The 19,122-nt window shown below is 53.0% G+C and overlaps 8 protein-coding genes across 8 annotated transcripts; 2 read left to right on the top strand and 6 right to left on the bottom strand.

Moving 5' to 3' along the window:
• Nucleotides 1-15: 15 nt before the first annotated feature.
• On the top strand, nucleotides 16-1,362 carry KD926_005753 (D-arabinose 1-dehydrogenase (NAD(P)(+)) ARA2; the record flags this gene model as incomplete). The annotated part of the gene is made up of 1 exon (XM_053098940.1): nucleotides 16-1,362. One exon carries the CDS (start codon nucleotides 16-18, stop codon nucleotides 1,360-1,362), a length of 1,347 nt encoding a protein of 448 aa, XP_052957234.1.
• A 1,121-nt stretch (nucleotides 1,363-2,483) lies between these two features.
• Nucleotides 2,484-4,656, bottom strand: KD926_005752 (putative topoisomerase family protein TRF4; the record flags this gene model as incomplete). The annotated part of the gene is made up of 3 exons (XM_053098939.1): nucleotides 2,484-3,077; nucleotides 3,139-3,829; nucleotides 3,893-4,656. 3 exons carry the CDS (start codon nucleotides 4,654-4,656, stop codon nucleotides 2,484-2,486), a joined length of 2,049 nt encoding a protein of 682 aa, XP_052957233.1.
• Nucleotides 4,657-5,009: 353 nt separating this feature from the next.
• On the bottom strand, nucleotides 5,010-6,053 carry KD926_005751 (GFA family protein; the record flags this gene model as incomplete). Its single annotated transcript, XM_053098937.1, has 1 exon — nucleotides 5,010-6,053. The coding sequence occupies one exon, from the start codon at nucleotides 6,051-6,053 to the stop codon at nucleotides 5,010-5,012; it is 1,044 nt and encodes a 347-aa protein (XP_052957232.1).
• A 3,465-nt stretch (nucleotides 6,054-9,518) lies between these two features.
• On the bottom strand, nucleotides 9,519-11,417 carry KD926_005750 (putative protein kinase C substrate; the record flags this gene model as incomplete). Its single annotated transcript, XM_053098936.1, has 3 exons — nucleotides 9,519-10,174; nucleotides 10,228-11,175; nucleotides 11,309-11,417. 3 exons carry the CDS (start codon nucleotides 11,415-11,417, stop codon nucleotides 9,519-9,521), a joined length of 1,713 nt encoding a protein of 570 aa, XP_052957231.1.
• Nucleotides 11,418-11,677: 260 nt separating this feature from the next.
• KD926_005749 (uncharacterized protein) lies at nucleotides 11,678-12,756 on the top strand (the record flags this gene model as incomplete). The annotated part of the gene is made up of 2 exons (XM_053098935.1): nucleotides 11,678-12,226; nucleotides 12,304-12,756. The coding sequence occupies 2 exons, from the start codon at nucleotides 11,678-11,680 to the stop codon at nucleotides 12,754-12,756; spliced, it is 1,002 nt and encodes a 333-aa protein (XP_052957230.1).
• Nucleotides 12,757-13,042: 286 nt separating this feature from the next.
• On the bottom strand, nucleotides 13,043-14,428 carry KD926_005748 (mitochondrial 54S ribosomal mL50 protein; the record flags this gene model as incomplete). The annotated part of the gene is made up of 3 exons (XM_053098934.1): nucleotides 13,043-13,315; nucleotides 13,391-13,838; nucleotides 13,992-14,428. The coding sequence occupies 3 exons, from the start codon at nucleotides 14,426-14,428 to the stop codon at nucleotides 13,043-13,045; spliced, it is 1,158 nt and encodes a 385-aa protein (XP_052957229.1).
• Nucleotides 14,429-14,786: 358 nt separating this feature from the next.
• Nucleotides 14,787-16,028, bottom strand: KD926_005747 (thiolase family protein; the record flags this gene model as incomplete). The annotated part of the gene is made up of 1 exon (XM_053098933.1): nucleotides 14,787-16,028. The coding sequence occupies one exon, from the start codon at nucleotides 16,026-16,028 to the stop codon at nucleotides 14,787-14,789; it is 1,242 nt and encodes a 413-aa protein (XP_052957228.1).
• An 882-nt stretch (nucleotides 16,029-16,910) lies between these two features.
• On the bottom strand, nucleotides 16,911-18,230 carry KD926_005746 (uncharacterized protein; the record flags this gene model as incomplete). The annotated part of the gene is made up of 3 exons (XM_053098932.1): nucleotides 16,911-17,633; nucleotides 17,696-17,837; nucleotides 18,112-18,230. 3 exons carry the CDS (start codon nucleotides 18,228-18,230, stop codon nucleotides 16,911-16,913), a joined length of 984 nt encoding a protein of 327 aa, XP_052957227.1.
• Nucleotides 18,231-19,122: the final 892 nt, after the last annotated feature.

Raw genomic sequence — 19,122 nt, 5'->3', positions numbered from 1 at the left:
CGACTTCACGATCAAATGGGTCGTCCTTCCGTTCCCTTGTCGGCCACGCTCCCGCCGTTGGTTATGGGCACGGCGACATTCAATTCGCAATACAACCCGGATCCCTATGCGCTCCCAACTACCGAACTGGTTCATCGGGCCTTTGCCAGCGGCGTGCGCGCCTTCGACACTTCGCCTTACTATGGCCCCGCCGAGGAGCTGCTCGGTCGTGCGTTGGCCACTGACTTCGTGCGCTCGACATACCCGCGCGACTCCTACCGGCTGCTCACCAAGGTCGGCCGCGTCGCCGGCTCGGCCTTTGACTACTCGCCGCGGTGGGTGCGCCAGAGCGTGCGGCGCAGCCTGGCCCGCCTACACACCGAGTACCTGGATGTGGTCTACTGCCACGACGTGGAATTCGTGTACCCGGCCGAGGTGCTGGCGGCCGTGCAGGAGTTGCGGCGCATCCGCGACGTCGACGGCACGGTGCGCTACGTCGGTATATCGGGATACCCCGTCGACGTGCTCTGCGAGCTGGCGGAGATGATCCTGCGCGAGACCGGTGAGCCGCTCGATGCCGTCATGTCCTACGCCAACTTCACCCTGCAGAACACCCTCCTGGTGTCTCAGGGTCTCCCGCGTCTGCTGGCCGCCGGTGTCGATGTTGTCCCTAATGCGTCGCCTCTGGGCATGGGCCTTCTGCGCCGCACGGGTGTCCCGATCGGCAGCATGGGCGATTTTCATCCGGCGCCGGACGCCCTGCGCGCCGTCACCCAGGAAGCCAGCCGCTTCGCTGACTCCCAGGGCGAGAAACTCGAGGTGGTCGCCATTCGCTTTGCACTGGAGTCCTGGCTGCGCGAGGGCAGCAAGGTTGGCGCCCTGGGCCCGCCTCTGGCCCGCTCCCCCGAAGCCGACCCGGGCTTCTTGTCCGTCGTGAACGTGGGCACCGGCGAGCGTCTGGGCGTGAGCGTCATGGGCGTGAGTAATGTCGACGAGCTGAACGAGTCCCTGCGCGTGTGGCGCAGCATTGTCGAGGGACTGGAGAACCGGGACGAGGAGGTCGAGGAGGACCGCAATACGCAGGGTTCGTCGACCCTGGAGCCGACGGCTGCGAACGCCCCGACCGTCCTGACCCCCTCGGATGGCGTTATCACTGATCGCGCCTGGTCTCGCGATCGACGGGACCGCATCCTATTGCTTACCCGACAGATCCAGTCCATCCTGGGTCCGGACTGGGTTGATTATACGTGGCTCAGCCCGGGCCCGGATTTCGTCAATTCGCTGCCGGCCGAGCACCTGGCGGCGTTGGAGCAGGAGCAGCAGACGACGGCCCCCCAGGATGCTCGGGAGCGTGCTATAATGACTCCCCCCTTGGATGTATAGTGGACTCGAAGATACCCGCGTACTTTCGTTCGCAGACCTGTTTATAGACTTGTGTGATTTTTTGTTCTTGGGAACTGCATGAATGTTGGTCCTCCATGATGACACGGAAAATGCTTGGCCTCATTTGATGTTTGTAAATAGATTTTCTGTTGGATCTATTGTTATTGTGTGCCTCTGGCCTCGTTAGATATAGAGTTTGTCATCAGATCGAAGAGGAAATAAATAGAGCAAGGAAAGAAAGAAGCCACGAATCAGCCCTGGCCTTCTCAACTATTAGCTGTCAACACACAACATTCAGCAATCCTAAATCCGATCCATGAGCATCCTCTCCAAGCAATCGCATATAGCGTTTCCTTGATGAGAAAGAGGTGGAAAGGAAACTTTCGTAGAAGGGAATGAAGACTCGATCGTCCCCATCGGTTTGCCATTCGATTTTGCTTCTAACTCAACTGTCTGTCTGGTTCATTCAACTAGCGAATGCCAGCTAACGGGACGAACATGTGGGGATCCGACATTCTTCTTTCTTATTCTTGGACTGACTGCTTGGAACAGCCAGGGTTTCGATGCCATAGCTGAACTAAATCGAGTACCTAGAGAACAGTCAATGGAGGACAAGTCAGGAAAGCACCCATCTGTCACCCTCATATTGATACCAAATGTCAAATAACTTCCAACCCGGCTCTGTGTCCTTGTTAGTGAGAAGATGATGGGCCTATGCCCAGAATGACGGTTGTTTATCTGGATAGACATTGAAATGAACAGCAGCAAAAAAGCAAGCCAGTCTGCCACAGGCAAGTTGGCGAGCATGACCATTCGGTAACAATAGACAAAAATGTTGTTGGCCAGAGCAGTGACCAGTGCGTCCTGCCTGCTCAAGATGCCTAACGGGAGGGAAATGGCTGCAAACCCCAGCAAGGAAAAAAAAGACTTCCACTCCTCAAAATGTCGCCTGTTCATAAAACAAAGGGTATCTGATACGTGACCAAAATATCTAAACACACGGGCATAACTGTTATGGTACAAAGAAACGGTCTTTCGTTTCTCTGGATCATATAATACACGTCGGAACGGTTCAACCGGCAGTGGGTATTGGTGGAAAGCTCAGCTTTCTCTATCATACCTTAGCCCTGGATCGTCGAGCCAAGTTCCTTCTCTTTAAGTGTAAGGTCTTTGTCCATTTCAGACTGGGTTTTGTAGCCACCAAGTTCCATGGCCCGCGCGTTGCTGATAGAGTTCGGGATAGAAGATATATCGGGTCGCAATCGTCGGAGACGAGTAGCTCGCTCCCGCGACGCTTGCTGCTTTCTTTGCATCTTCGTCTGCTTCTCCTTAGGTTCCTGCGAGGGCCGCGTAGAGGGCGGGGAACTGGAAGGCAAAGGGGGTGGCGGAGGAGGAGACGCTTGCGGAGGTGGAGGTGGCGTGGGAGGTTGATGATATTGAGCAAACCGAGGGTTCGTCTGGAAGATCTCACGCAGCTGCCATCTTTGCTCGGTGTACTCATCATAGTTCGCGGCAATGATGGCCTCCAAGATGCTGCACCGGGTCTGTCCTGACAAGGCGTTGGAGACCATGCGTTCTTTGAGAGCTCGGTATGCCTGAGAAAATGCCTTGAAGACCAGGGCAATCTCCCGGGTACCACCGGAGATATCGTTGTCCGCGTTGTTGGGATCTTCGATAGAAAGGCGGTCGTTGTTTCCCTTGACCTGGTATACTCTCTGTCGAATGAAGCGTCAGCTGGTGAGATACATTGTAATTCGTGATGCGGGCGCGACTAACCTTGTTAAAATAGCCAGGCGGATCCATGCGGATCCCAACTTTTTCATAATCGAACCTGTTTCCATAGAATTCAAAGAAGTCCATAAGGATACTGCCCAGGTTAGGCGCGGTGTGACCATGCGGCAAGTGCTGTAGAAGACTTGTCACGAGACAGATGATTGAAAATCCTCCTAGGCCGCCGGTTGGGACTTCATTAAGGCCACGAAGGAGCAGGAATTGCTTGATCACAGCGACAATAACCGGAATGGCAGGGTATTCTGATTTCCACTGCTGGAAGGTGTCGTTGGCCACGATTCCACTGTCGTTATCGAAAGACAGGTCGACCTTCAGCCCTGTCATTTTATCGACGAACTTCAGGATAGGGACCCGCGCATGTGCGATGGTCTCGATTGAACCGGGAACCGCGATGTCCAAGTTTTTGAGGAACGCAGAGAAAGCGTAAATTTGGCCTTTCCGTTCGCCAAACGTTTTAATTCCGGTACGCATGAAATTGGTCGAGAGCATAACAAGATCTATATCAGCGGTGGGCAGGTAGAGCCCGGAAGCAAACGAGCCAAAGGCACGAAGCTGCACGCCGTAATACCGATTCTGGAACGCGGATTGGAGTCTCGACACCAGATCGGCCCGAACGATTTGCTCATACTGAAGGGGCTTAACCCAATGGTAGAAACTGAGAATCTCATTATGTAGCCTGTAATCACGGTCAGAATGAGCCCGCCACGTTAACACCCCGGAATCCTGTTTGAAAACTCACCTCGAGCTTAGATGTAATGAAGCCTCCGTCTGGCTGAACCACGGGGTCCCTGTTTCAGTGGGGCGTCGTTTCCACTCGTCGATGATTGACGCATCGGAGGAATATCTGCTCAGCGGCTTGCCCGTCTTCTTGGAGAACCCCTTCATCTCGTCGTCGTATGTTCTCTTCCGGTTTCCAAACGCAGATTCACCTTGGCTCCTCGGGCCCGAGGGCGCACCTTCTGGAGGCTTGTATTTGGCTTTCTCCTCATCGACCAAGCCGCCAAATGAGATGAAGTCTTCATTATCCTTCACCGCATCCGTTTGCGCCGGCTTCTGAGAATTCGCCGCAATGCGAGCCTTGCGGATCAACTTAACCACGTCCACCTTCTTAGATTGAGTGTCATCTGGCGGCGGTAGAACGGTGTATGGATCTGGATTTGACCACTTGGGTGCGGGGGGCGCTGCGGGTGTCGAGGCAGGTTTGTCGTCGGATTCCATCGCGCGCTTCTTGCGAGGGTGGGAAGCCTCGTCGTTGTCTGACGAGGAGACCTCCATGTCGGCTTCATCGCTGTCGCTGAGGTTTTCGATGGGCGCGAATTTCATCGACGGTTGCTCGTCGTTCGTTGTGTGGGCGACGAGCTGGTCGGGGGTGGTTTCTCGCTTGCTTCGTAGCAGTGGCCGTTCCGATGTACCGGGTCGCGAGTAGCGGAAAGTAAATTCATGTCGCGGGTGATGTGACCGTCGGTCATGATTTCCTCGAAATTCAAATGCTGGCGGTGGCATGTTGATAGGGTTGTTAGGGGAAAACCAACAGGCGCCACGCGTGAAGAAGGCGATGATGTCGCTAAAGCAGTATCCACAATGTAGTGGGAAAGACGCGATGACCTTTTTTTCTACTTTTTTTTGGGCGGCGGAGGAGAACCTTCTATCTGTGGCAGGCGGTGAACCTCCTCACACGCGGTCCGTACTGCACGCTAAGATGTCCTGACCACCAATCTGACCGCCAACGCCAGACTGACAGCTTTAACTATTGCACACCTCTGCTACTATCGTTTGCGACAAATGCCAACACTGCGCTTTTCAATTCACTAAAGATTGGACTACTTGACTGGTTATCTAGGGGCTATCCTGGACTCCTATCTATTCGCTTCCCAAATTTTCAATCCCGCCTCCAGCTGATGGATAAGCTTTGGATCCACGGCCATTCCCGAGAAGCTGACTCGGCCAAGATGCCATTCAACCCAGTCTTCAGCTCGAGCACCGCTTTTCGCTCGCAACAGACCGACACTCACGTCGATCAGTAAAGGTCGCTCTTCGCAGTGCCAGAAAACAGTTGCACCGCAGCGGCCACAGAACTCTCGGTAAATCCCCGGCGAGCTTTCATATTGCCTCATGGTACCCAAACCAAATGATAACGCAGTACCGTCCGCGTTTTGGAGGTTTGATTTGGGTATGAAAGCCCATGTCTGAATTGGAAACCCGCTCGCCAGACGGCACGATCGACAGGCACAAGTGCCAGCCAGATATTTTTTGCCTTCATCTCGCAGCCACCATTTCACATCCGCAGGGTTTTCGGGTGAACCTGAATGGTAGGGAACCAGCAGGTCAGGCCAGGGGGAGGACGCGTCGTTCGAGCCGGGATCCGACGATGTGACGTAGAATTCAATGCCCCCACAGTGACACCCAGCTGGCAACCGGCGGTCATCCTCGGTCCATTCCTCGATCTTTCTTTCATCCTCCCGGCCTTGCTGGCAGTGTGTATCGGCGTACAGATAACAGCCGGGGCTGGTAGCTCCTGGATCGACAGGAAAAAAGGCGCTTAGGCCTCTGTCCCGAGTGTCTTTCGCCTGCCAATGTCGTATCAATTGGAACGGGGGTGGGTTTTCCTCCCATAGTCCTGCAGCGACAAAGTACTGCTCCGTTTGCTTTTGACGGGCGAAGACATGGGCACCACAAGTTTTACAAAAGTAGCGGCTTATACAAGGTGATTCTTGGTATTCGCCAAGGGATTCCAGGTTTGGAGGCCGTGATTGCAGGGGATAGTATGAAGAACACAACTGCCCAGAGACGGCGCGACAAGTGGTGCAGTGACAGAGATCGAGAATTGAGCGGCCTGACAACGGTCCCAGCACGACCTCCTGCGTGACCCCCTTGCACAAACAAGAAATGCGACCGGCCATTGACAATATCTACGTGAGATCAACTCACTTTATCGGATGTCGATCTGTGGGGAATCTTCTGTTACACTTCGTACTGTGTAGTTGGTTGTTGATTTGTATGGAGTACTCCGCAAGAACGCAAGTAGTAAGCTACGCGAGGGTCAGCAGGGAAGAACCAGACTGAAATGATGTTGGGAATATTTGAGAAAATGTATTCAGCCCCATGGAGCTGGACATTTGGTCCCAAAGGAAAAGAAAAAGTCAAAGATAGTGATACCCTTCAAGCTTAGGGGTGTGTTCACCCCGGGCACAATATGGTAGGCAGAGGGTATGATATGATAACGGTGTTGTTGGCAGAGCGAAGATCAGGCCACCGGTTTTTCTCGTGCGCCCTGCAGTGTATGCAGTATTGTTTGAATACACTTTGAACCGTTTCTTTTAGAAAAATCCGCAGATTCCAAGGATACTCAGGTTGGGAATCGACAAGACCAACGAGGTGTTGGCCACTGTAGCGCGAAACTATGAGGACTTCTGCATACCCGACGACAGAATCAGGGTAAACTTCAGGAAGTGCGAGACTTTGAAGGTTTGAACCAGCGAAAAAGGAGTCATCATGGAGGGCTTAGCCATGCGGCACATGGCTCTCAACCAGACCGACGCAAGAAGCGCCCGATTCGTTCCACTTGGACACTAATTCTGAAGCTAGAGAAGCTGAGAGGTCCATTCCACGGGCAGCATGGCCATTCAGAGGGCGTGGCGGGAGGCCTGGTTGCAGAAATCTGCTCATACTAGGAATATTACGATGATAATAACAAGAAACAATATTGGGGGCGTGCGAGAAGGCAGAGGCGAGAAAGAAAGAGAGAGAGAGAGGAAAGGTGAAACAGCTAGCGCCGTGTATAAATACCCCGCCCTGTCACTTTCTTCCCGCCGATTCAAATCACCTCCAACTACCTCCATCCATCCCAAACGTTCCTGATTCCTGCAATCTCGCTTCACTCTTATCATCATGGGTACGTGGCTGCTTCCTTGTGTGCTTGTCCCTCAACCCCTTGCCTCGCCATCTATAGAGACAGACAACTATACATAGGCTTTGTTTGCCCTGATCCTGGGTGGGGTCAGATGGCGGGGTATCTCTGGTTCATGGGAATCCCCTTCCTGATGGCCATAGCATTTTGCACGAATCAATAGTCAATAGTTCTGACCATACCGTCTAGGCTCCGATCACACTTGCAGCTGTGGCTCCTCTTGCCAGTGCCCTGCCGGACAATGCCAGTGCCCCGTACGTCTTGAACCCTTGACCTTTCACCTCGCGTGGGTGGTTCTTTCCCCCAACTAACTAGAACTCTTTTCGCTTCGTATAGAAATAAACTCAACGCGATGGTTTAGTTCGTCGGATTAGGGGAGGAACATGGCATAAAATTATACCAAGAAGTGGCGAGGGGAAGAGACTCCGAGAGAAACGAGAAGCCAGTGGAGGGCATGACTCGGAAGCCACTTAGATAGAGCCAATAACACGACGCTGACGTTGACAACCGACCTAATGATCCCACCGTAAAGTTGCTTCATACGGAGTAGCGATAGTGATAAGAAACAATGAATATTGTGGGAGTGAGAAGCATCGTTCTCGTGCCGATCGACCATATGACGGAGGGGCATCAGTAATAGCCATTTCAAATCAAATCAAACCAAATCCACTTCCTTTGGGCAGATACCCCGAGCTTTAACTTTTCCCAGTTCCACCTTGGATTGGAAAACTCTCCTTTGCTTTTCGTTTCTTTCCTTTTTGCTTTCTTTTCCTCGCGGCTTTCGCGGGTGGACCGGGGTGCTGTCCTCCCATTCATCCCAGCCCTAGCTAGCAGTGCGTCTTTTTTTTCTCTCCCTAGCCGTTTTATTCTTCTGTGTTGTTTTTCTTCATGTCTCATCTTCTAGTGTTGAAAGGGAGACCTTTGCGTAACGCCCAAAGTCAAGGCAACGCAGTCGTTCTGCAGCTGGCTCCAGAAGGGAAGGTTGTTGTTCGGAGGAAATGGTCGCGATGATGACGGGGCTCCAATCGCCCCCTGATAAGATGGGATCTTGCATGGTCATCAGTTAATTAGTGGTCTCCGGTAGTATGGATGCTGCATGTCGTCATCTGCATGGGTAGGCATACATCGGAGCTTCATGGATATGGATATCCGGGAGACTATCAAACCATGGAGGGGGGGGGGGAGGGGGAAGATAATCAGTCAACCAGTAAACCAGTCAACCAGCCTGTTCACGGGCAGCCTCACTTTCCATTCCCCTCTCGTCTTCCCCACTTGTCCATTCATTCTCCAACGTGTCTCCAAGGGTAGAGGTTGCCTTGAACCACCACTCCTGGATCGGCATGGGCCGACGAAGGAAACGGAAAAAGAAAAACAAAGGAACGGGAATCAGGAGAGCGAGAGAGAGACAGGGAAGGTGAAAGGCTGCTGGCTCTGAATGGCCAACTGCACCCATCCCAACGAGGGAACAAGAAAAAAAAAGAAAACAACACTCCACTCGCTTCCCCCTCCTTTGCTCGTGGGCTGATTGTGATCACCAGACAGTGGTGGATGATCGGAGATGGTCCATCCTCCATACTTACTGAGTAGTAAACACCGACTTCATTCGAAAACTATCGGGTTGGATTAGTAGGCAGCCAGGGCCTATAAAGACCCTCACATATCCCCCTCCCTCTCCATTCTCTTTATTCCCCAAGCGCCTCAATCCTTATTTGTCTTTCACTCTCCTTCCCAACTACAAAAACTATACATATTTTCCACGAAGGAACGCCCGTTCGTCCCATCCTCCCAGCCAACATGTCTCCCTGCGAGTGCCACTGCTGCTCCGGCGAGTGCAACTCCTGCTCCTGCAGCAGTTGCAAGGTAAGCCAGCATGCAACGCTCCATGTTACCTCTCGGTCTGGATCATGGCAACTGACCTATCTCCTAGCACTAAATGAATCCATCCTCGCCGTCGAGTGATCGAATCAGCCGGCCCTTGTTGACGACCGTTGTCTTTCCCTCAGTTGGAGCTATATGGTGGGATAGTGCGTTGTTTGTGATGTCTGATCTTTTCGGATTCTTGTGAACAAGTGGTGGTGCATTACTTTTTTTTTTTTTTTTTTTTTGATTCTTGTGGATATGCTTATATGATGAAATCCGTTACTGTGGCACCGGATTGCCAGACTGAAATGCAAGTTTTGATGTTTCAAGAGTACCCAACGGTGTCAGTTGCATGGCGCGTAGCTGCGTAACCCGAGAGGCTGCGAGTGCAGTAGTGGCCTGCAGGCTGGGAATTAGACTGCATAGAGAAAGGGGAACACTTGGATTTCATATAAGCGCGCTGCAGGATACAATGCAGAAAAGAAAGAGAAAAAAAAATCTTGCTATACGGTTTCTGCGCTATGACAAAATGACGTTCCAAATGCATCTCGAAGTATATTCAACATGAACCGTAGGCGCGGCTCTCTTGTAGTCCCCCTCATAACTCATCCTTGCCTCGCGGGGCCTTGTTATCTTCCTCCTCGCCTCCGGCACAGACGGCCGGGGTGGTGACAAGCATGGAATAGACGCACTTCTCATCTTCGGCGATCTTCAGGATCTCGTTTTCCTCCCCACATTCCAAGATGACAGTGGTGGACCGCGCCGGGCCATTCCAACAGGCTTGTCCGTTGCTATACTGGAGAGAGACCCTGTCCTGAGCCACGATGTCGCCCGACTCGGCGAGTTCGTCGACGGCAACGGTGCCGATGCGAACAAATCGGCCCATGCCCAAGGATGAGCCGCCCTTCTTCGAGTTCTGCTTCGTCTGTTCTAGGAAGCAGTGCTCGTACGTGTACTCGCCCGCGTCCTTGGAAATGCAGACCCCCTTGAGGGCACGGAAGATGGAGGCTGTGCCGTAGTCCGTGTCAAGGTCGGCCTGGTGGTCCTTGATCTTGGATTGCAAATCTTCAACGGTTTTTTGGGCGGCATTGAAGGCGTCACGGGCCTCCGCCACAGCTTTGGACTCGGAGGAGGCGGAGCCCTCAGGTCCCTTGGCCACGATTCCGTTTTCTTGGAGGAAGCTTCGGATGGCAATTGCCTTGTCCTCCACGAAGCTAACGACGGAAGGTGGGAGGTAGGCAGCGAGCTTGTAGACTAGAAATTCTTGTTAGTTCCGACATCACCCTGACCAGAACGAATATACCTACTGGTGTCGACTTCACACGCATCATCCTCATTCTCCCACTGCTCCCAGTTAATACCAGACTGGTCATCGTCGGGCTTCGCGATCTCATCCAGATCGCGTTCCCGAGCACCGTTTTCAAGGCTCTCCGACGTGCCGCGAACGGCGTAGTCCTCCCAGCTCCGCACGGCGCGTTTGACACCCTCGTCGTTGAAGTTGGGGTTATATTCGACCTTGAATTTGGAGAGAATCTCCTCAAGTTCCTTTACTCGGGAACGAGTCTCATCTCTCTCCTTGCGGACTTCACCCAGGGCACTGCGGAGTTCCTCGACGCGGCCCTTCGCCAGCTCAGCTAGCACATTCACCTTGCCCGTTTTCTTGCCCTTGACAATCTTGCTGCGTTCCTCGGCTTCGATCTTCTCCAGATCCGCCTCCAGGTTTTTGACCTTGATCTCCTCGCCCTGGAGCTCGGCCTCGATGACCTTGATTTGATCCTCCACCTCTTTCTGCTGCCTGCCGGCATCCACAAGAAGGTCACGCTTCTTCTTCAACGCAGTAGTCATGGATTTCTGGCGCTGTTCGTCCTTCTTCCGCCACGCCTTGCCAATCTCCTTGCACCTGTCTTCGCACTTGGTGCCGCCAACACGGGCCCACTCGTCACTGCCATCGCAGCACTGCTCATAGTCACAGATGCCATCGTTGACTCGTTGAAAGGGGACGTAGGAGGGCTTGTGGCCCTTGTTCTTGCAGTAAAACCCCGGGAGAGATAACGTGAGCTCCAGCTCACTGTTCCCAGGGCGATCGGCGACCGTCAAAACGGTGTTACGGGACAGGTGGGAGCAGGCAGAGGTTCCCGGCTCGTCACTTCCGTCCGGACAGTCGCAGAAGTCATCGTTCACAGACGAAAAGGGGACCTGGATGGCCGGTTGAGAGATACAACTGAAAGTAGTAGTGTCCTTGTAGAACTTCGCGACTAGTTAAATCGTAGAAGCTGCGTTAGCCTTCCAATTCCCAAGGAGAAGAGATGCACAAAGAATAAATGAGGGCAAATATCAGTGCCATCGTGCATGACATCCGATTCAATCGCATTCAATTTCTATACTCACATTCCGGGCCGACTCCTCGGGGTCGTGACGAGCCGTCGCTCGCAGCAGCTCCGGCAGTCGAACAGGCGGCCAGGCCCGCAAAGAAGAGTGATCCCTGCGGAAGTATCATGACGGTAGCATTGAGCTTGCTGGTCAATGCAGTCCTCACCAAACAACACACACAACGTGTAACTAGAATGCGGAGAGAGCTTCTGGCCAGCTGGTTGATAGCCGGGATCTAATCTGGGGGGGGAAATGGGCCTTAGTCAGCCCGCCTTATCGTCTCATCTTCCGGTGGCGAAGACCGTCGAGTCCACTTCGACGTCGCGCATTATTTTACGACAAGGATTTGGTATTCAGAGCAATCATGGGTAACGACGGAGGAAGGTAATGTTTCCCTGCGCTGAAAATCCCCTATCTGTTGTCCTCAACCCACTGACAGAAATCTATCTCTTCAACAGTATTCCCACCCGCCGCGAACTCGTCAAAGAAGCCGCGCGGGCTCCTAGTACGGCGCAAGTGAAAGAAGCCCAGCGCGAAGTTCAGGAGCACTTTTGGACGACCTGTCCGCTGTCGCATAAGCTTCTCATTCGACCGATCGTCTCAGACTCCGCCGGGAACCTTTACAACAAAGATGCTGTCCTACGATTCCTCCTACCCAGTGACGAGACCGACGGCATCAGCTCCAAGGCGGATTGCGAGGAGATCCTCGGCGGCCGCGTGAAGGGTCTGAGAGACGTTGTCGAGCTGCTGTTTGAAGTCGACACTGAGCGCGAGGGCCACCCGTCCTCGAAAAAGCATGAGAAACGGGAAGGTTGGATCTGCCCGGTCACTGCGAAGCAGCTGGGCGCGAATGTGAAATCGGTTTACCTGGTTCCGTGCGGCCATGTCTTTTCCGAGGAAGCCATCCGACAGATCAAAGATGATAAATGTCTACAGGTAAGTTGGTTCCGCTCCTGTGGTGATTGCGCCGGACTTCTGTGACTGATTTGCATCTTTCTTCTTCTGTCAAACAGTGCAATGAATCCTACACGGAAGAGAACGTCATTCCAATCCTGCCGACCAAGGAATCAGATAAACAGAATCTTATAGCTCGGTCGCAGAAGCTCTCTGAGCAAGGTCTTACCCATTCCCTCAAAAAGGCCCCTGGCGCCAAAAAGCGGAAGAAGCATGCCGGCAATGGGGAGTCTGCCGAAGACGGTTCTCAATCCAAGAAAGAGCAAAGCACGGCGACGAGTCGCAGTAACACGTCAACGCCCACGCCTAGTGCCCCGAACGGTATCAAGCACGCAGCCACGGCAATGCTGACTGCGCGTGTACTCGAAGAGGAAAACGAAAAGAAAAAGCGAAGAAAGATGATGGGTATGAATCAGAATTTGGATAGTCTTTTCACGAAGGATTCCGGGGCGTCGAAGAATGGGGACTTCATGACGAGAGGGTTTACACTTCCTGCGGCGGGCAAAAAATGATTGATGATTTTAATTGTAATGCATCATAGGCGTCTGGGGTAAACATTGGCTACTGGTCTTGCTTGGTTTCTATCTGGTGACACTGCTCGCGAAAAGCTACCATATTTCATCCGAGAAGATGAACTCAATATTACAATATGAACAAGATTTGTATATAATGCGACATGTCAGTGACCTGATGGATTGGGATTTCTATAGTACAAAAATAGTCTCTCAAATCATGCTACAAGAACTATAAAACAAACAGAGCTCTTCAGACAGCCTTCTAAGGTAGTAGAAAGAAGACTTAAACGAGCCCCCTTTCGCGAAGTTCCCGGGCAATCACCTTCTTCCGACCCAACTCCTCATCCCGGTCACATCGCTTCTGTCTCTTCGCGAAAACCTTGATATTGGGTAGGTTCTGGACACGGTGGCTGCCCGCCAGATGCTCGGCCACCTTTGTGGGCTTGGGGTTCAGCGCCTTCTGGAGGTGTCGCAGGACTTCCTTAACCGACGAGATGGAATGAACAGTGGGGTCTGGGAAGTAGTGGCCGCTCAGCTGAGAGAATCTCTTCAGGAACTGTGAACGAGTTAGTTAACAAAAATCCTTAAGCGAGGATAGAATATGAACGTCGACAGAGGCAGGAAAACTAACAGCAAATTTGGTCATGGGGTCATTCAAAGGCAGCCCCAAAAAGCCCTTGTTTTTCAAAGGACCATAGTTCCAAAAAGGCTGGTTCTGTCTCCTCGATGCGGATTCTTGAGAAGCACCCTCCTCCACTTCCGTACCCTCTTCGGCCTCACCAGCTTCCTGCTCCACGGCGGCAGCCTCGGTCTGGCCTCCAAGTTGTTGGAAGATGTACTCTAGAGCGTTCTGCGTCTCCTGGTCGGGATAGACCAGGGCTTCCTTCAATTGGCCGGCTTCAGTCGGCTTGATCTCGCACTTTCTGATCAACTCGTAAACGGATTTTTCGTGCTCCAGAACCTCGCAAACGTTTGTCAACGGCTTGTTCAACGAGTGCAGCACGCAAAGCTCAACCGCCGCTTGGTGGGCGGCCAGATTCAGATGAAGCTTCTTGGTGAGTTTCTTCTTGAGCATGAATCTACCAATTCCATTAGTATGGATTCTAGTAGAGAAAGAGTCATCAATCTTCAGCGATAATTCCGGGATGACTGTATGAAATGCAAGGCTCGGAAAAATCACCTCCGCGGGAAGACCAAAGGGCAGACAGGAAGAAAAGTCCATAAAAACTTACGAGTCATAGCCATCAGTCTCCGAAGGAGGGAGGTCTGTCCATTTTCCCAAATGTCCAATATGAGGGATTCCTTCCCACGTAGTGGCCGGCTCGTATGCGTCTCCAGCGGCGGCGTCCTCGACAGCCTCGGTGGCCTGGGGGGTGGTCTCCGCGACCGATTCGTTCTGTCCCTCGGGCTGGGGTTTCTTAAACTTCCGCTCGAGAACTCCCTCGCCTCCGTATGGATCCTTCAGACCGGGCGGGTTGTCCGTACCCCAGAGCTTTCGGCGCACTCGCTCGGTGAGGGGGGCGTTGTCGGACGACGCATTGCGCAGGAATTGACGGGCGACCAATGGGTGAGGGAGGGCTTCGTGTCTGCAGACGGTGCAGACATAACGGGTGCGAGAGCCCTGGAGGGACAGAGCCTCCAGGTTCAACAGGCGCAATGAGGCACGCATGGCGGTGTTGGACCAATTGTTGGGAACTACCGACTGTCTCGAAAAGTTTACAGGACCGGATCGGAGAGAGCGTGTTTGCAGCGTCCACGTGACCGGCACTTGGACTTGGCGGCCCCAGGCCACAACGATCTACTCCGTATTGGATTTGATCTTATTTCTACCATCTATGTTTTTTTTTCTTTTCTTTTTCTTTTTTACTTCAGTTTCTCCTTTTTATCTGAAAAACTCAATTTATACGAACAGAATGATACATAACTTGTATAGTATGCTGATATCATGATAAAAACCGGGCTCGAATCGTAAGGAAAAACCACTATATACACAAATTCTTCAATCAGACCACAATAGGTAGTTGCTTTTACTCCCGAACAAACATGCCGGCCATTCCCATACCGGTTCCAATACACATGCTCACGACACCAACTTCCTGGCCGGTGCGCTCCAGCTCTGGCAGGAGAGTTGCCACCTGTCTGGCACCGGTGGCACCGAGAGGGTGACCGAGGGCGATGGCACCACCCTTAGGGTTAACCTTCGCCTCGTCAATGCCCAGCTTGCGGGTGCAGTAAAGAGCCTGGGAGGCGAAGGCCTCGTTGATCTCCCAGATTCCAACGTCGGAGACGTTCACGTCCAGGAGCTCCAGGAGCTTGGGGATGGCGACGGCGGGCCCAACGCCCATCTCGTCAGGCGCGCAGCCAGCCACGGCCGTGCCGACCCAACGACCCTTGATCGAGGAGGTCAAGCCAAGCTCCGTGGCAGTAGAGCGGCGCATCAGAAGAGTAGCAGCGGCTCCGTCACTGACCTGCGAGCTGTTTCCAGCGGTGCTAGATCCCGTCGCGGAGAAGGCGGGCTTCAAGCTGGCCATCTTCTCAACGGAGATGTTGGGGCGCACACCGTCATCCTTCGCGACGGTGATTTCCTTCGGGGCAGCATCGGGATTCTCGGGGTCGAAGGAAAGCGTCTTGACGGAGACGATTTCGGAGTCGAACAGGCCTGCGTTCTGTGCGTCCGTGGCCTTCTTGTGCGATGCGGCGGCGAAGGCATCCTGGTCGGCGCGGGAGATGCCATACCGAGCAGCAACGTTCTCAGAGGTGATTCCCATGGGCATGATGCAGTCCCGGGCGTCCTGGGAGTGCGACTCCTTCAATTCGGGCCAGAGCACAGTGGGGATGGCGCGCGAGCCGTAGTTCCGCGTCATGGACTCCATTCCTCCTCCGACACCGACGTTAAGGGCCCCCGCACGGATGCCATTGGCGACGGTGGTGATGGCGGCCAAACCGGACGAACATTGCCGGTTGATCGTGTGGAAGGGGACCGAGTGAGGGAATCCAGCGTGGATTTGGGCCATGCGGCCTGCTTTCGCACCGCCCAGTTCTTGGAGCACGGAGCCAATCGAAACATCGTCAATCAAAGCCGGGTCGAGTTGCGGGTTCGCCTCGAGAGTGGCCCGGAGCACGTTGGCGAGGAGCTCTTCGGGGTACGCATCCTTGAAACCACCCTTCTTCGCGCGAGTGACGGGAGTTCGAAGGGAAGAGAGGATGACGATGTCCGAAGGGGATTTCTGTAGGACCTGGCGGAGGCCTCGGGGGATTGGAGAAGCCATGTTTGACGGAGTGTAGGAGAAGTGAGCACGAGGAGTTGTGCAGCGGAGAAAACGGGGCACGGTCACATTAAATATCCGTCACCAATTTTTAGGGGAAAAAGCGCCTCCGAACAGAATTCCGGGGCTCGGGATCCATCGAGGGTGGACGGAGCCATTGAAGCTGCCATCCAAACTGCCGGCAATGAAGATCGGCTAAGGGCTCTGCCGCCGAAGGAAAGGGTTGGGGAAAGCAATCCGAAGTGTGGAGAATAATGGGCAATCTTATCGCCAGGAACCGCGACGGACCGCGGCTGTGCTTGTAGTCCACGCGGGGGCTACTATTATGCTTGTAAGGCTTGCAACACTGTGAAGACATCTTCAATCGAGTTCTCTGATACCATCCGTTCACATTCGAGCTTCGGATGTAATTGCTTTGGGGTCAATAGGAAGTGGAAACTGAAAGATCTCCAATTCCGCCGGTCGGATGCGAGTGATTATGTCAGCGCCGTCGGAAGGGCGCTCGGAAGATTGGATTTCCAGGTGGACAGCAGAGAAGGCTTTGGTTGCCACTAACGACAAACACGTGGGAATCATACATAATTAGCTGGTCCGGGTACTAGTAGCTATATATACAGGCTCCACTAGCTAGTGGTAGCTCCATATTGGAAGATATCGCGGATGATATGAGGGAGAAAAATCAAACAGGTAAACCCATCCCAAACGCCTAAAACCACTACCACGAGCATAAGGTTGGTATGGTAGTATGGGTATATATGACTCCTTGTTCCGTAGCTACTCATAAATCGGAGAAAAAGAGGAGGGGTGAGGTATAGGGTATCAAGTGTCTGTAGTCGGTTGAGTGATGCGTGATTAATGTCGTTAAAGAACTGGAATAGGACCGAATCATGAGCGGATTATATGGCTGTAATGCCCCGGAACTTTTTGATGGCATTTCTCGCAATCCGCACGGAATCCCATGGAAAGCGTTGCTTTCTTGTTACGGGGTTTTGCAACAGGGTTGGGCCGCGGGTGCAAATGGACAGATGACTGCCATAAACTAGCCCTATCGGCGGGAGACGAACACGCGGTGTGAGATATACCATAGGCCATGTCGACATCGCTAACTGAATTCATGCTGCTCGGAAGGCCATCTTCTGATTCACTGACCGGGCTTGGGAGACGCTGGTCCTGCCATGATGCAGGGTCCTGTGCCTTCTCGGGGTTTGGTTCATGATGGTATACGGGGGATAGAGAGTCCTGCGAGCCCATACTCACGTCATGTCGCTCGCTGATGATGAGCGACTGGTTCACCAGACTGTTGGGTATCGGCGAGGGTTGAATGGCGCCGTCGTTGTTTGTGGAGGCTGTCCATAGCGAAGGGAACGTATTCCCTCCGCTATCGATCTCCATCCCCATTCTTAGCGTATGCGACTGCGAGGTTGACCGTGGAAGTTGGTCCGTGATATTATATTTCTTGGCTCCGGCATCATTATCGTCGTCGTCGTCGGAAGATTCGACGAGGGTTATCGTGGATAACCCGGTTCTTGAGTCAACGTGGTGGGCTTCGATGAAGGAAGGCTTCTGGGATGTATTGGGAGAGGCACGTAAAGGCAGGGGGCAAAGTTTCTAGATTTCGAGGGTCAACGACAGACGGGAAAGGTAAAAAATTACACGTCGGTGAGGCGGACCTTTCTCTCATGACATGCACTGCTGTCGACATCAGCCAGCTCCCCGTGTTCCCTCTGGCGTTTGGAAGAAAACCCGAACATGACCCTAAGGGGCAGGTTGACGAGGTAGCACCGGGATACGAGGAGCAGATTGATAGAGGATCTGAGCTATCAATAATGCATGAGGTTGCACTCCAATTTAGTTCAATGCAATGTGCTTCCAGACCGATTCAGTGGACGAATGCGAGGGGGGAATGGACCAGCGACGGAGTAGCTAGGAGAAAGGAAAGGGTACAATGGAGATTGGTGGGTACGAATACCGCTAATGCCAGTAGACGAGGATCCCTCGCAGACGAGACGTGTAACAGGGAGACAGACGGGTTGAGTTTGGGCTCACCTCACTCACTAGGGATGAGAGGAAGGAGGGAGTAACTTACGGAGTACACAGTAGTACTTTGAGGTTGATTGTCGGCAGACGCGACCGACCGCCAAGCCGAGGTTTGTCAGGGTCGACGGTGCTAGAGATAAAGAGGTTAGCGTGCTGGGCGGACACCATGTGGGCGAGGATGATCAGTCTGATCACACTGATCAGTATATTCTCCATGCATGGTCTATAGCATGGACACTTGGGTCATGCCAGGTCTTCCGGGAGATCTCGTCCGTCGGTCGATTGTTTGAATCGATATAAATATAGATCTGTTTCCATATTCATATATTGATGTACATATAGATGGGTGCTACGGAGTATTCTACGAAGTATGTAAGTAGGTATGTATGTATGCATGGACATGCTTCTTACCAGGTAGACAGGGACTTGTTAACCTTCCTCGGCCACTGCGAGGGCTGAGCGGTGAGAGTCACAGCCAGCCAGCCTTTCTGCGGGCTGCATTGCTTCATTATTATTGTTCCATTCCATGGAGTGGTTGCGGTGACGTATCAATACCGTATCTGCCCGGTGGCCAGCCAGAAAGGGAAGTATGTATGCATCAACCTGTACGTAGTGGGTTGTTCACACCGACGGAAGGTCATCCTCCCAGGTACATACACCGTACACCGTACATACATGCTATCCAGAGTACTACCAGCATGGACCCTGGTGCTCGGGCACATTCCAGATTCCCTCGCCTGCCTACTCTCAGTAGTAATCCTCCACTGTTAGTGGCCAACCTAAATTTTTTTGTGTGCGCCGACTAGTCATTGGCCGTCGCCCCACCTGACATGGCAATTTTACCAAGTCGATCACCGTTTGGCCCGTACCGAAAATGGTCCAGCTCTCTCGTCTCTTTCCCTCCTCGCTCGCTCTGCCAGGGATTGAAACATTCTTCGTCTACTTGTCAGCTGGCTCGTATAAGAACACTACTTCTGCGTCTCTTCTCCCTTCTTGTCCTCGACGTCTCTCTTGGTTCTTCCTTCCTCGAGTTCGTACCAATATCTTCTACTTCACCAAC

Source organism: Aspergillus affinis, assembly GCF_023601865.1.
Source record: "Aspergillus affinis strain CMG 70 chromosome Unknown NODE_29_length_302309_cov_84_903329, whole genome shotgun sequence".
In the NCBI taxonomy this organism is placed as follows: domain Eukaryota; kingdom Fungi; phylum Ascomycota; class Eurotiomycetes; order Eurotiales; family Aspergillaceae; genus Aspergillus; species Aspergillus affinis.
The sequence above is the reverse complement of the archived record's forward strand: the minus strand, read 5'-3'. Positions and strand labels throughout refer to the sequence as shown.